This window comes from Cyanistes caeruleus, chromosome 18 (assembly GCF_971803275.1).
Source record: "Cyanistes caeruleus chromosome 18, bCyaCae1.hap1.1, whole genome shotgun sequence".
Lineage (NCBI taxonomy): Eukaryota > Metazoa > Chordata > Aves > Passeriformes > Paridae > Cyanistes > Cyanistes caeruleus.
In genome coordinates, this window is record NC_141718.1 from 9,704,390 (window position 1) to 9,718,030 (window position 13,641).

The following is a 13,641-nucleotide window of genomic DNA, read 5'->3' on the forward strand; positions in this document are numbered from 1 at the left end:
GATTTCGTTTCATTTAATTTCATTTGATTTTGTATTATTGTTTTTCCTTTTTTTTATTTTTTCTTTTTTATTTTTTTTTTCTATTTAATTTTATTTTTGCATTATTTTTCGCTGGTTTTTTTTTTTTTTGGTTGGTTGGTTTTGGTTTTGGTTTTGGGTTTTTTTTGGTTGGGGTTTTTTTGTTGTTGTTTTTTTTTCTCTTTTATTTTTTTTTTTTTGCCGCCGCCGTGTGCCGGCGCGGGGCTGGCTTCTCCTTTTGAGCGTCTCCATCCCCCGGCGGAGGTTATGATGGTGCATTGTGCGGGCTGCGAGAGGCCGATTTTGGACCGGTTCCTACTGAACGTCTTGGACAGGGCATGGCACATCAAATGCGTCCAGTGCTGCGAGTGCAAGTGCAACCTGACCGAGAAATGCTTCTCCAGGGAAGGGAAACTCTACTGCAAAAATGACTTTTTCAGGTGAGTCCTCACCCCCACCCCAGAGGGGAGCGGAGGGTGGGAAGCTCTTCACCCCTGCCCGCCCGGGGTGTCCCCAGGAGCTTTGGGGGGCTCAAGGGGGTCCCCTCCGGTTTCCCCGCTCGGGAGCAGCCGCCGGCCCGGGGGAGCCCGGGGGGGACACGGTGGCCGCTCTGCAGCCTGAGGTGGGGGCTGTGCCCCCCTCCCCATCACCTTCCCCGCCCTCCCATCGCCTCAGGCCTCGGGGGGCACCGGGGACCCCCCGAGCGCCGCTCTCCGGGCCCGGCACCCCGAGCTCCCCTCCCGGCACCGCAGGCCCCGGTGAGAACGGAGCCCAAAACCTCCCCGCGCACCTCAACAGCCCCTAAGGAACACCACAAAGTGCCGGGAGGAAACCGGGGGCAAAGGGGGGGCCGTGACTTATGACTCCTAATGCTCGCACTACATCAACGTCACGGGGAGCAGCCAGGGAGGCACGAGTTGTGCCGCGGCCCGAGGGGAAAAAGGGGGGGACCCTGCGTGGGTGCCCCGGGGCCTGGCAGCCCCCAGGGACCTCGGGGACCCGGCTGCGACAGCCCCTGCTCCTTGTTCTGGGAGCAGATTTTTTTGTTTTGTGGGATTTTGTTTTGGTTTGGACGTTGAGGGGCTTGGTTTTATTTTTGTTTGTTTGGTTTTTTTCTTGTATTATTTTCTTTTTTGTTCCGTTGGTTTGGGGGGTTTTGTTGGAATTTTTTTACTCATCTGCTGTGGGTTTTATGTTTTCTTCTTGTTGTTGCTTTTTTGTGGGGATTTGGGTTTTGTTTTGTGGGGTTTTGTGGCAGGTTTTGGTTGTTCGGTTTTGTTTCTTTTCCCTTTTTTTTTTTTTTTTATTTTTCTTTTTTTCCCTCCCCTTGGGAGATCGTTCCCAGCCGATTCAGATTCCCTGGATTTTTTTTATTTTTTTTCTTTAAGAAAAACCAAAACATCTCCCGGGGAAACAAAAACAAAAACTCACCTAAACCCAGACCCTCTCTGGGAAGGAAAGGAAAACGGGAGATTTACAAAGCACTCTTCCTGACCTGGAAAAATTCCCCTCGGGAGAGCCAGACGGGCTTGGGGAGCTTTGGGGAGCGCAGCCCCCTCCTCTGCCGCCCGTTGTTCTGATCCCCGCACCCTCCGCTCCCTTTTCCCGTCTCTCTGGCCCGGTTTTCCCCACGGGATTTTGGGGCCGGAGCCCCGCGTTCCCCTCCCGGGAGGCACCGCCTGAAACGAAATCCTGCCCCGCCGAGTGCCGAGGGGACCCCCGGCCGCTCTCCCCTCCCTCGCGTCCCTTCTGGGGCCAAATCCGGGCGAGGATGCTCGTGGGGACACCCCAAAGGCCAGGGCTGCGCGGGGATGAAGGCTCTCCTCATCCTCGCCCCGCAGGTGCGGTTCGCCCTCGGGAGATGCTGAGGAATCAGGATCTGGGGAGGGGGGTTCGGTCCAGCGCACACACACAGCCCCCCGCCTCTGCCCATCTTTGCCGGGGCTCCAGCTCTCGCTTTTCTCTCCTTTCCCAGGAGGTTTGGTACCAAATGCGCCGGCTGCTCCCAAGGGATCTCTCCCAGCGACCTCGTCCGGAAAGCCCGGAATAAAGTCTTTCACCTGAACTGTTTCACCTGCATGGTCTGCAACAAGCAGCTCTCCACGGGCGAGGAACTCTATATCATCGACGAAAACAAATTTGTTTGCAAAGAGGATTATTTGAACTCTCCCAGTTTGAAGGAAGGCAGCCTCAACTCAGGTACGAGCTGCTCAGCCCGCCCACCGCTCCGTCGGTTCCTCCCGGCCGGGCAGGAGGCTCGGATTTGTGGGGTGAGGGGCTGCTCCCCGCAGCCAGCCGATCCGTCGGGGGAGGGAGTGATTTGGGGAGAAAGGCTTCGAACCGTGCGGAAGCCTCCGTGACACCCCCAGGCGGGACGCGGACACGCGTGGGATGAGCTCCCCGCTCCAGCCTTGGCTCCTGCTCCGCTCACGGCCCCTCCGGCAGCGGGGATGCGGGGCGGGGGGAGCCAGGATCCCCCCCAAGGGCCGCCTCGGGAGCCCCTCACTCCCCAGAGCCCCCCCCGTGTGTGCCCGGTCCCCCCGCGCCGCGGGCCTGATCCTTCGCCTCCTTTCACCCAGAGGCAAAGCTCCCATTTGACTTCCTTGGAAGCTGTCTCTGCGTCAGGAGAGCAGGGCCAGGCCCCCTCCTGCTGTCCCAGCCATGCCGGGCGCCCCTGCTCACCCCCTTCCGTGGGCTCTCTCTCCGTCCAGCACCCGGGGCCGGATCCTGCCACGCCAGTCAGTGGGGCCGCTGCTGTGAGCGAGGCGAGTAGAGCTTGGCCTTGGGGGGGTGCTGGCTGCAGGGTCCCCGGGGGGAACACGGTGGCTGGGGGCGGGGGGCGAGCCAGGCTGGAGCCAGCGACCGGGGACTCCCCAAAACCCCCGACAGGGACCGGTTGCATTTTTTCCCAGTGGCGCATCCCTCCTCCCGGCACGGGGGGGTCGAGGGGGCCCGTGGGGGGCAGCGGCGGGGCTGGGGGGGTCGCCCCCTCCCCAGCTCCCCCCCACGGTGCCCAGGGCTGGAGCGGGCGGCGCTTGCCCGCAGCTCCGCGCGGTGTTGGGGGGGTGATGCTTATGGGGAACCAGGGGGGCAGAGGCCGTCTGCACCCCTTGCTGCTCTCCAGCACCCCCCAACCCCTCTCCTGGAAAGCCGGCGGGCCGGGTGGGCCGGGGAGGACAGAGGAGAGGGGGGTCAATCTCTCCCCTAAGTCATCCACCCCCCACTTTCCTCTCTGGGTCTCCTTTACAGTGTCCTCATGTACAGACAGGAGTTTGTCCCCGGATCTCCAGGACCCCATGCAGGACGACACCAAGGAAACGGACAACTCCACCTCCTCGGACAAGGAGACCACCAACAACGAGAACGAGGAGCAGAACTCGGGCACCAAGCGGAGGGGTCCCCGCACCACCATTAAAGCCAAGCAGCTGGAGACCCTCAAAGCTGCCTTCGCCGCCACCCCCAAACCCACCCGCCACATCCGGGAGCAGCTGGCCCAGGAGACCGGCCTCAACATGAGAGTCATCCAGGTAGGACAGGAGAAGGGGCGCCGCTAGGAGCCCAGGCAGCTGGAGGCTGTGAGAGTCTCCCCCCGGTGCCGGGAAGGGGTTGGGACACCGGGGTTGGTCCCTCAGGGAACGGGAACGGGCGAACCCCGCTTGTCCCCTGCCAGCGCCACCTCGGGCCCAGCCCCGCAGCCACCCCACGCTCTGGTGGGTGAGCGGGGATCCCCCAGCCCACGGGAGGGATGGAAATCATTCCCAAAAGGTGAGGAGGCAGCGCGGTTTTGCGCGGCCGAGCAGGATCCCCGGCGTGCCAGGAGATGGATGCTGCAGAAGCGAGGAGCATCCGTCCGCTCTGCAGGCAGCCGGCGCTTCCTCACCGCACTGCCCCCGCGAAGAAAATCCCTGCGGAAATGCGGGGATTAATGGGCTTTAATAGAGGCATTAATAGGGGAGGACTCTCCGGCTTTGCCGGTAGCGGAGCTGCGGTTCCCGGCTCCTGGCAGAGGGAGCACAAGTCCCGCAGGAGAGTGCTGTGCTCGTACCCCTGAGCTGCCCCATCCCTGGGGGAGTGAGACAATAATCCAGACGCCCCAAGAAGCTGCTGAGGCGTGAGGTTCGGAAGAGGCAATGCCCGTGGAGAGGCGGCCACATCTCCCCTTTCCCTTTTATTCCCATCCCTAACGCCGGCTGTTCTGACTCCCTGCCTGATGCCTCAGGTGCTCATCCCCCTGCTCCCCGCTTTTTGCCTGCCATGATCCAGAGTCCTATCCCCTTTTTTCTTCCCACGTTTCCTCCCTTCCTTCCCCTATCCATAGGGGAAATTTCCCCCTCCTACATTTTCCAGCTGCAGGGACAGAGAAGCTGAGGATGTGGGGATGCAGCCGGGGGAAGGAGGGGCAGGATTTTAAATAACCTGGTTATTTGTGGGCTGCGGTGTCCCCGTGTATTTTCTGAGGCAGCAGCAGTAAGAAGGGGGGTCGGTGTCGGTAAAAAAAAAAGAAAAAAAAATACCCAGATATCGGAAAACCCGTGCGGGTGCAGGATTTCCCCTCGCAGCCTTTGGGGGACGGGATGTCGCTGACCCCGAGGGGTCCGTGCGGGCCCTTCCGCGGTGGGCGCTGACAGCAGCCCGGCCACAGGTGTGGTTCCAGAACCGTCGGTCGAAGGAGCGGCGGATGAAGCAGCTGAGCGCGCTGGGCGCCCGCCGGCACGCGTTCTTCCGCAGCCCCCGCAGGATGCGGCCCCTCGGCGGCCGCCTCGACGAGTCCGAGATGCTCGGCTCCACGCCCTACACGTACTACGGAGGTGAGGGACGGCCCGCGGGGTCCCTGCCCCGTTCCCCCCCACTCTTCTCCTTTGTTCCTCCCATCCCGTTCTCCGCGGTTTCCCCCTCTCCCCCCGGCCGTGCTCACACGCGTGTCCGCAGCCGCGCACACGCAGAGCCGGCTCCACGCACCCCCACGCCCCCCCCGCCATTGCGGGGCCCCTCTCCCGCCAACAAAGCCCCAGCTGCGGGGCTTTTGTCCCCCTTTCAGGCCGCATTTGTTCCCATTACCTCCCGGGCCCGCAGCATATGGAAGGTCAGCGCGGCCCGGCCGCCCCCCCTGCCCCGACGGGACGGGATGGGCGCAGCGGGGCGGCCCCGAGCGCCCCCCTCCTCCCCCACAGCCCCCCCAAAAAGCTGCGCTTTCAAAGCTTCCCATCTGACCAGGGGCTTTCCAGACACCCCTTGTTGCCCTGCACTTCGTTTTTAGATCCCTTCCAAGCTGCTTTAACACATATATTAATTCCACTATTTATATATAATGTATTTTCCCTATTATATATAATTCCCCCAATGTACATCTATATTTTCCCATTATATAACTTTTTCCCGTTACACATTTATTTTTGCCCATTCTTTTTATATCTATCTTTTGCCCATTCCCTTTTCATATAAGTATATATAAATATATGCACGTTAATTTCCCCCCACCCATTAATTAAGCACTAAAAAGAGCCCATTTTCTCGGCCCCCTCACCCCTCCCAGCTCGGATTCCCCTCCCTCCGTCCCTCCAGGCTGGGTAAAGAGAGGGTGATGGGTAGTGCAGCGCTTTTTTCTCGGGTTGGGCTCAGATCCCAGCCGCCCTTTGGGAGCCAGCGGAGCGTTTTGGAGGGCACAGCGCAGGGCTGCTTCGGGGAGCAGCGGGATTTCGGGAGCTTTTTATCCCCGGCAGACCCCATCCATCCTTTTTCCTCCCCTCCCCGCAGATTACCAAGGTGACTACTACGGGCCGGGAGGCAATTATGACTTTTTCCCCCACGGGCCGCCCTCCCAAGCCCAGTCCCCGGCCGACTCCAGCTACCTTCAGAACTCAGGACCCGGCTCCACACCCCTGGGACCCTTGGAGCCCCCCCTAAGCGGACACCACTCCTCAGAAAACCAAAGGTACACGGATATGATCTCGCACCCCGACACCCCGAGCCCCGAGCCGGGGATGACGGGCTCTCTGCACCCCATCCCGGGGGAGGTTTTCAGCGGGGGGCCCAGCCCTCCCTTCTCCATGTCCAGCAATAGCGGCTACAGCGGGGCTCTGTCGCACCCCAACCCGGAGCTCAGCGAGGCGGCGGTGTGGTAGGCCCGGCGTGGGCACGCGTGTGAGTGTGTGCAGGGGGAAAACCCCCCCTGGTCCCCCCCAGCCCACGCGTGTCCCCCCCTGGCCCCACCGCAGGGCCGGATAAAGCCCCCCCCGCCCGATGCCAAAGCGCATCCCGGCGTCCGCCCGTCCTCCCCCTCCCCGCTCCTCCCGGGACCTCGGGGCCACCCCGCTACCTCCCCCCTGCCGCCACCTTCCCCCCGACACTTTTTGGGGGGCAATGAAAGGTGCCCAGCCCTGCGGAGCCCGCCGGAGTCGGGACCAGCGCCTCTCTCTCGGACCAAAGCTGAACTCGCCGGGACACAGGTCCCACCGCCCCGGCGGCACCGGGGGAGGGGGGCTGCGGCAGGGCTCCCCCTGCTAATTAGCATCCTTTTTAATTATCCCCTACCGCAGGAAGGGGGGAGGATGGGGAATAGCAGGAATAATCCCCCCCACGCCACCCCGTGGCCCCTCCCTGCCCTGATTTTTATTGTTCCCGTTTTACCCCCGAGGAGAGGATGGGTTCGGGCCCGGATTTTGGCGGTGGGGAGGAGGGGGCTGTGCGGGAGCCAGGGGCTGCCCCAGTGACTGGCTGAGATTGGGCTCCCACGTGGTGGAACTGACACCAGAAAGAGGCAGAAACAGGAAAAACACAACAACAACAACGACAAAATAAAACCCCCAAACAAACAATAAACCCCAGAACGAAACCAACCCAACCACAGCAGCAGAAATTTCACCCGAGCCTCGACGCCGAGTCCCACCCCAACGATTCCCAGAGGCTCCGCCAATTTAAGGATGTATTATAGTTTTTGCTTCTAGTTTCTTTATTTTGTATAAAGGAGAAACAAATAAAGTATGTTTTTGTGTTTACTGATTATTTATTGTACTTTAGTCATCGGAGGCTCCGAATTTTTCTATTTCGAAGGCAGGGAGGGGATGGCACCGGGGAGGGGGTGAGAGCATAGAGAGAGGGGGGGAATAAAAGGAAGGAGAATGGAAAAGGAAAGAAAAAAAAGTTGTTTTCTGAAAGCGTCGTGGGTTTCCTGTCCCCGCTGCCTCTTGCGGAGGCTGTTAGTGTGAATGGCTCTTGTTGTTCAATGTGAATAAAAAACCTTTTAGTTACCTACTGTTCGGTCACCTGGTCCCTTTCATTTTATTTTATTTTAATTTGTTTTAACACAAGCCCGTGAGAAATGCTGGCCGGGCTCCCCCACTGTCCCCCAGCCCTGCGTGGGGTCTGGGGGAGCAGCTCCCAGCGCTGGGTGAGTGATGTGCTGCATCCCCCAGCCCAGCGCTCCCATTCCCCCCAGTCCCGCAGCTCCGTGGCACTGGGAAAGGGGCACATTACCCAGCTCAGCCCCTTCCCCCACAATTCACATGCACAATTCCTTTCTCCTGGGTCCCAAGACCCTCCCAGAGCAGCCCGGGGGGGACCTGCGGCCCTGCTGGCAGAGCAGCCCCAAGGGGCAGCCTGGGGGGGACACCCCAAGAGGGGGGTTCAGCAATGCCAGCAGCAGCTTTTGCCCCGTTTTCCCCGGCCTCACTGGTGGTGGGAGCGGGGGGTCTCCTCCCCAGCACCCCAACTCACTCCCCTTCTCTCTCCTGCTTTCTATCCCTTGAGACAGAAAAATAAAAAGTCCCAGGCAGGCTGCAGCTCTGAACTAATATTTAAAATGCAAAATCATGGCAGAGTTTTTTCACACACACCCCCCTACACCCCCACCCGCTCCTTGTCTTGCAGTAAAACGATATAAACAGAATAAATTACCTTCCCTTGCTGGCTTACGAGAGTCCCTCTCTCCTGACCTGAATTTTAAGTCCTGGCTCGGTTGTAGCACGGAGCACCGATGATTTATGGAAAGCCAGCCACTTCTCTGCATATTTTCTCTGTTCAGCCAAGTGGTGGAATTTATCCTTCCTATACCATTACTGGCATTAATAACGGGGTGGCCAACGAGGCAGGCCGAGCCCTGAGGGAGCCCTCAGCCGGGAGCCAGCAGGGACACTCTGGTGTCCCCTCACCCCCCAAGAAAAACACCTTCTCCCCTTCTCACAAATGGGGAAACTGAGGCTGGAGCACAGCCGGCTGCTCCCCTGGGCTGCAGCGCTTCCAGGCTGTCGGTGTTAGCAGGTGATGGGGACTTCCTATAAGGACAGGGCGATGAGCTGGTAAATAACCCCCTCACAGCATCATTTTGAGGAGAATGAAATGCTCAGTCACTGGGTGAGCACTGGTTGCTATTATTATTATTATCATCATTATTATTAATTCCAAATCCAAGGCTGGGGGTTGTTTTTAGGCTGCTGGGACACCCCCATGTCGGGGACCTGGGCAGAAGAGGCTGCAGGAGGCACTGGGGATGGTGCTCCAAGCTGCCACCTCGCAGGAGGATGGGGCTGAGCAGGAAAAGCCTTCACAGCAGGGACGATCCCAAGGAATAATCCCCTGGCACAGAGGAGCTCTGCAGCTCCGGGCTGGGTGCAGGAGCCAAACCCGGGCTCCCCATCACCCCAAAACTCCCGGCAAGGCAGCAGCACCCAGGATTCCTGCTTGTCTCCAGCTGCAGAGCGACCAGAGGTCACCAGCTGGGGCCGTGCCACCTCCCAGGGTGTCCCCAGCCACCCCACACCTCACATCCCTGCCGGGGACATGAGCCCAACACCCCCAGCTGGCACCCGAAGGCCTCATGAAGGCAAGGAGGGGAAAAGCTCCCTGTTGGGGCGCTTGGGGAGTCACCCCAAACCCCACAGTCACGCCCATGTCACCACCAGCACTGACCCTTCTGTGGGACCGTGCTGAGGAATCACCACCGTGAGCTCCTGACCCACCCCCGAGCAGAATCCCGGGAATAAATTCCTTTTTAAAAGCTCTCGGACAAACACCAGCGCTATTCCTTTTTTGTTTGCTGGCTTTTTTTTTTGTTTTTTCTTTTCCTGACCTTCTTGCCTTTTTGTTTTTTCGGAAGGGGAAGGTCTGCAGAAGGTGGAAAGTAATCAGGTTTTGGACCTGGGATAAAAAATAGCTGGAGTAGGCTGGGCTGACTCCTTATAATTAATAGTGTGCCTCGTAATAGGATTCTCCAGCCTTCGGTGCTCCCTGGAAACACCTTTTTACATAAGATATTGCTCACCATGGAGTGGCAGAGTTTTGATTTATGGGGGTTTGGCCTCCTCCAAGCACCTGGGGAGGGGGCCTGGCCGGTGGGGGGCTTGGGGCAGGGAGGGGCTTCAGCCAGCCCAGGGAAAGGGTTTTGTGCAGGGATGGGGGTGAGCTGGTCCTGGGGCTGACGCCCTTCTGCTCCAAAAAAGAGGCTGAGAGGGGTTTGGGGACAGCAAGAGGCTTCTCCTCCTGTGCACAGCTCGCAGGTGGGGCTGGGGAGCACCAGCAGGAGCAAAACCCCGCATCACCCGGAGTGGGAGGAAGGAGAGGGGAGAAATGTTGGGAGGACACAGAAAAACCCCAGGAGGCGCCACAGCAAAGGGCTAAAAGCAAAGACAGAGCTGCAGAATGGAAATGTAGGAGAGCAGGAAAGCCTGGGGGAAAGGGAGAATGGGGAAAAGAGAGGGATGGGGGCGGAAAAAAGGGATCTTCGGGGGTCTGGGATAGGGTAGCACCTCGGAGCCCGCAGGTGCTAAAGCCGGCCGGGGATCCCCGAGGATAAATCATTGTAACAAGAGCTGTGCTCTCGTCTGGCCACAGCCAATGTGGCAGGAACGGGAGAAGATTGTATTAATTAATAATCATTACAATAATAACGCATAAAGCCAGTAGTAAAGCAATTAGTCAGAGAGGGAGCGTTTGCTAATTGAGGTGGGGAGCTGCAGCCCAAACAGCCCGGGGAGGAGCGGGGGAGGGAGGAGAGGGGGGCGGATGGTTGTAGGGAGGATAGAAGTGGGATGTGCGGACCCCAGCCCCGCCCTCAGCACGGGCACCACCCTGCCTCAGTTTCCCCATCCCCGCATGGGTGCCGTGTGCTGGGAAAGGAGCCCGGCCGCGCGTCCCCGGGCTTTATTTCGGTTCTTTGGGAAGGAAAGCGAGCGGAGTGCGGCAGGCGGGCTCCGTCAGTGACATGTCACTGCATCCCCAGCTGGCTCTTCAGGTCCCGCAGCTGGCCCGTGTGGATGTTGCTGCCGCCGCACACCACGAGCAGCACGGAGCCCAGCGGGGTCCGCAGCCTCCCCTGGCTCTGCAGCCGCTGCAGCCGGCCCGAGTAGAGCACGGCCAGCGGGGCCCCGCACGCCGGCTCCACCAGCATCCTCTCGTCATCTGCGGGGACCGCGCAGCCACTGAGAGCTCGCCCTGCAGCCCCAGAGACCCCCAGGGTCACCCCCGCTCACCCAGGAACTGCTCCACGGCCCGCACAGCCTCCGTGTCCTGCACCACCTGCGAGATCACCTGGCACTCCCGGGCACACTCCAGCGCCCGCGCCGCCACCGTCTTGGCTCCCAGGCAGGTGGCCAGGCTGGCACAGGAGGGGACGGGGCGGTCAAGGCGAGGAGGGCTCCGGGAGCCCTGGCAGCTCGCTGCTCGCCCGGCTGCTCACCTGGTGATGTCGGGCAGGGTGACGAGCCGGCCGGCCTTGAGCGCCTCGTGGAAGCTGTGAGCCCCCTGGGTCTCGGCGGCGATGATGGGGACATCCTGCCAGCCCACCTGCTGCAGGCCGGCCACGACACCGGCCAGCAGCCCCCCGCCACCCACCGCCAGCACGATGGCGCCTGGTTTGGCCTCCAGAGAGTCCTTCAGCTCCCGGACCAGGCTGGCGTGGCCCTCCCTGCAGGGTGAGGGGCAGCGGGATGCAGCCTGGGGGCTCCCCGGGCCAGCCCGGGTCCCGGGGATGGGGACCGGGGGCGGGAGCCGAGTCCTGGCTGCACTCACCACACCAAGGGGTGATCGAAGGGGTGGATGCTGACCCAGCCCTCTGTCTCAGCCAGCTCCTGGGCTCGCCTGTTGGCATCGTCCCACACCTGCGTGGGGACGAGGGGGCTCGGCAGGGCTCCGCAGAGCCCTCGGAACCCCGGGATGGGTCCCTTGTCACTGCGGGGCTGGGGGACACCAGAACGGGTGAGGGTTCCAGGGTGACCCTGCCGTGCAGGGGATGCGGGAGAGGGGACGTTTCGGGATGGGGTTTTTGCCAAGCACCAATGGGCAGGTGAGGTCAGGCTCAGCCTCCTCTGGACCCCCCCCAGACCCCACTTTTGGGGGTACCTTGCCGTAGACCTCGACTGTGGCCCCCAGTTGCTCCAGTTTGCGGGCGGGGGTGGGGCCGCTGCTGCTGGGGAGCACCACGGTGATGGGCAGCCCCAGCTGCCGGGCCGCGAACGCTGCCGCCAGACCCGCGTTCCCTCCTGCCCAAAGTGGGGGGTCAGGCAGGGCTCGAGCCCCTGTACAGCCCCACATTCCTCAGGAGCATCCCCCAGCTCGCCATGGGTTTACCTGAGGAGATGACGAAGCGGCGGCAGCCCTTCCTGGCAGCCTGAAAGGCAGGAGAGAAAGAGGGGAGGGGGCGGCCGTGTCCCCCCACCGTGACCCCCCTGCAGCCCCCTGCGCACACCGTGCCCACACTCACATCCTGGCAGCGGTGCCCGATGCCCCGGATCTTGAAGGATCCCGAGGGCTGGACGTTCTCCAGTTTCATGAAGACCTTGGTGCCCGCGGCCTTGGAGAGGGGCAGGCTCTCCAGCACGGGCGAAACGACGTGGAAGGGCTTCTGGTCCCCGACAGGCTGGGCTGCCATGGCCCGGCCAGGGTGTTCTGCCGGGGAGAGGCGCTGCAGTCAGCAGCTGCTCCCCGCGGCTCCCCCCGCAGCCCCGATGCCCTCCCCGGGCTCGGTGCGGAGCACGGGCGGCTCTCGGGAGGGACAGGGCTGTCCCCAGTGTCCCCAACCATCTCCAGGATGCAGCGGATGGGAGATGCCAGGACAGGCTGTGCCACCCACTCCTCCATCGCCACAGCCGCCCCGGGTGTCGCCAGGTGTCCGGTGCTCACCCTGTCCTGTCTCCCGGGGTGGCGATTACCTGCTGTCCCCCGGGACCCCGCTGCGTGTCCTGAGCAGCGCCGAGCCTGCGGGACACGAGGGGCAGAGCGAGGGGCCGTGCCGGTGTCCCGCGGGTCACGGAGCAGGACACGGGGCAGGGCTCAGACATTGCCCCGGCGCCGCTGTTTGCTCAGCACTGGGCGGGTTTTGGAGACCCTGGAGCGGTGCCGAAGGCATGGCCGGGCACGCTGGCGGGTGACACGGCGGGGACAAACACGTGTGGCCCCGGCAGCCAGATCCCGGCAGCTTTCACATGCCCGGGAGATGGGCTGGGGCTCCCAGGAGATGGGGGGAGAGGAAAGGCGGCTCGCAAATTGTTCTGGGGGCCCTCAAGGGTTTGCTCTGGGTATTATCAGGTCTGGGCAGAAACACGGAGCAGCAGACTTTAGGATTTTGCCCCTGAACCTCTGGTGGATCCCAAACCCCCAGCCAAGACACCTCTCATTGCCTCCAAACGAGCCATCGCACCCCTCTGCTCACCCTGCCAAGCCCCCAGCCCACAGCAGCCCTTGAATCGTCTCCAGGCTTCACATCCCAGGGGGCTCAGCCACATCCAGCCCGGGATGAGCCCCCCCAGCTCCAACTGGCCATGTCGGGCACCCCATGGACCAGGACCACCCCTTAGAGAGGGACTGGCCCTGCCCCAAGGTCCGGCAGCCCCCAGGCAAAGCAGGGAGAGCCCCCTCCTTTCCCCTGGGAGCCCTCCTTGTCACCCAGCCCCGGTGACACCCCCAGGGTAAAAGTCCTACCTCTGCTCTGAGGGGCTGGCTGTGTCCACAGCAAGCAAGGAGGAGGAAGTTGGGATCTGGAGGAAGGCCCAGCCCTGGCCCGCAGCCCCGCAGCCGCAGAAGGTTCCTCTGCTCCTCTGGCCAAGCTGAAGCAGCCTGGAAGCAAAGGGCACAAGGAGTCCCGAGGGGGGGACACTGCACTGGAACAACACACCCCAAACAGGGTGCACTGGGAACCCCACACCGTGCCCGGTTCTGCCCCATGCCAGGCGGACAGCAGTGAAACCAGAATATGGGATTTCGGTCCCCTGACCCAAACTGTGCCCCAAACCCCCACAGCTGGCAGGCAGCGAGCAGGGGGAGAGCTCTGGAGCAGCCCTGTTCCCTGTGGAGCTGAGCTTTGGTGCTAACAAAACATCCCTGCTTCCCACACCACCCTTGGGCACCCGAGTGACCAGCACAGGGCACAGCCCTGCCCCAGAGCCACGCTGCTTTTGGGACACGGGGGCCTGGGAAGGAGGGGAATGAGGAGGGTTTCTTGAATGGGGGCCTCACAGAGAGGCACAGCTTCAGTCCCTCTGGGGCCCTTTGGAGTGATCCCCCCATCACCCCACAGTAGCCAGAGACTGCAGCCACTCCCACAAGGGTGGGACAGGAGCAGGAGCTGGGAAAGAGGTGCAAGAAGCCTCACAGGGCTGAGGTTGGAGACCCCCTTGGGGAGGACACCACATTTCA

The 13,641-nt window shown here is 61.5% G+C and overlaps 2 protein-coding genes across 8 annotated transcripts; one reads left to right on the top strand and one right to left on the bottom strand.

The window, feature by feature from the left end:
- The first annotated feature begins 208 nt into the window (after positions 1-208).
- On the top strand, positions 209-6,818 carry LHX5 (LIM homeobox 5). 3 transcript variants are annotated; one of them, XM_086856017.1, is made up of 6 exons: positions 209-458; positions 1,994-2,217; positions 2,598-2,783; positions 3,268-3,545; positions 4,661-4,826; positions 5,773-6,818. In XM_086856017.1, the coding sequence occupies exons 1-6, from the start codon at positions 286-288 to the stop codon at positions 6,138-6,140; spliced, it is 1,395 nt and encodes a 464-aa protein (XP_086712143.1). In that variant the 5' UTR covers positions 209-285; the 3' UTR covers positions 6,141-6,818. The 3 variants fall into 3 exon arrangements, with proteins under 3 accessions (XP_086712143.1, XP_086712144.1, XP_086712142.1); XM_086856018.1 differs by having other exon boundaries at positions 2,730-2,783; XM_086856016.1 differs by lacking the exon at positions 2,598-2,783.
- Positions 6,819-7,001: 183 nt separating this feature from the next.
- Positions 7,002-13,585, bottom strand: SDSL (serine dehydratase like). Of its 5 annotated transcripts, none has more exons than XM_086856019.1 (9): positions 12,928-13,585; positions 12,159-12,204; positions 11,711-11,895; positions 11,578-11,617; positions 11,350-11,489; positions 11,020-11,108; positions 10,688-10,915; positions 10,482-10,606; positions 7,002-10,410 (listed from the first exon to the last, which is right to left on the bottom strand). In XM_086856019.1, the coding sequence occupies exons 1-9, from the start codon at positions 13,510-13,512 to the stop codon at positions 10,217-10,219; spliced, it is 1,632 nt and encodes a 543-aa protein (XP_086712145.1). In that variant the 5' UTR covers positions 13,513-13,585; the 3' UTR covers positions 7,002-10,216. The 5 variants fall into 5 exon arrangements, with proteins under 5 accessions (XP_086712145.1, XP_086712147.1, XP_086712148.1 ...); XM_086856021.1 differs by having other exon boundaries at positions 12,130-12,204; positions 12,928-12,985; XM_086856022.1 differs by having other exon boundaries at positions 12,159-12,536; positions 12,928-12,969.
- Between the last annotated feature and the right edge of the window lie 56 nt (positions 13,586-13,641).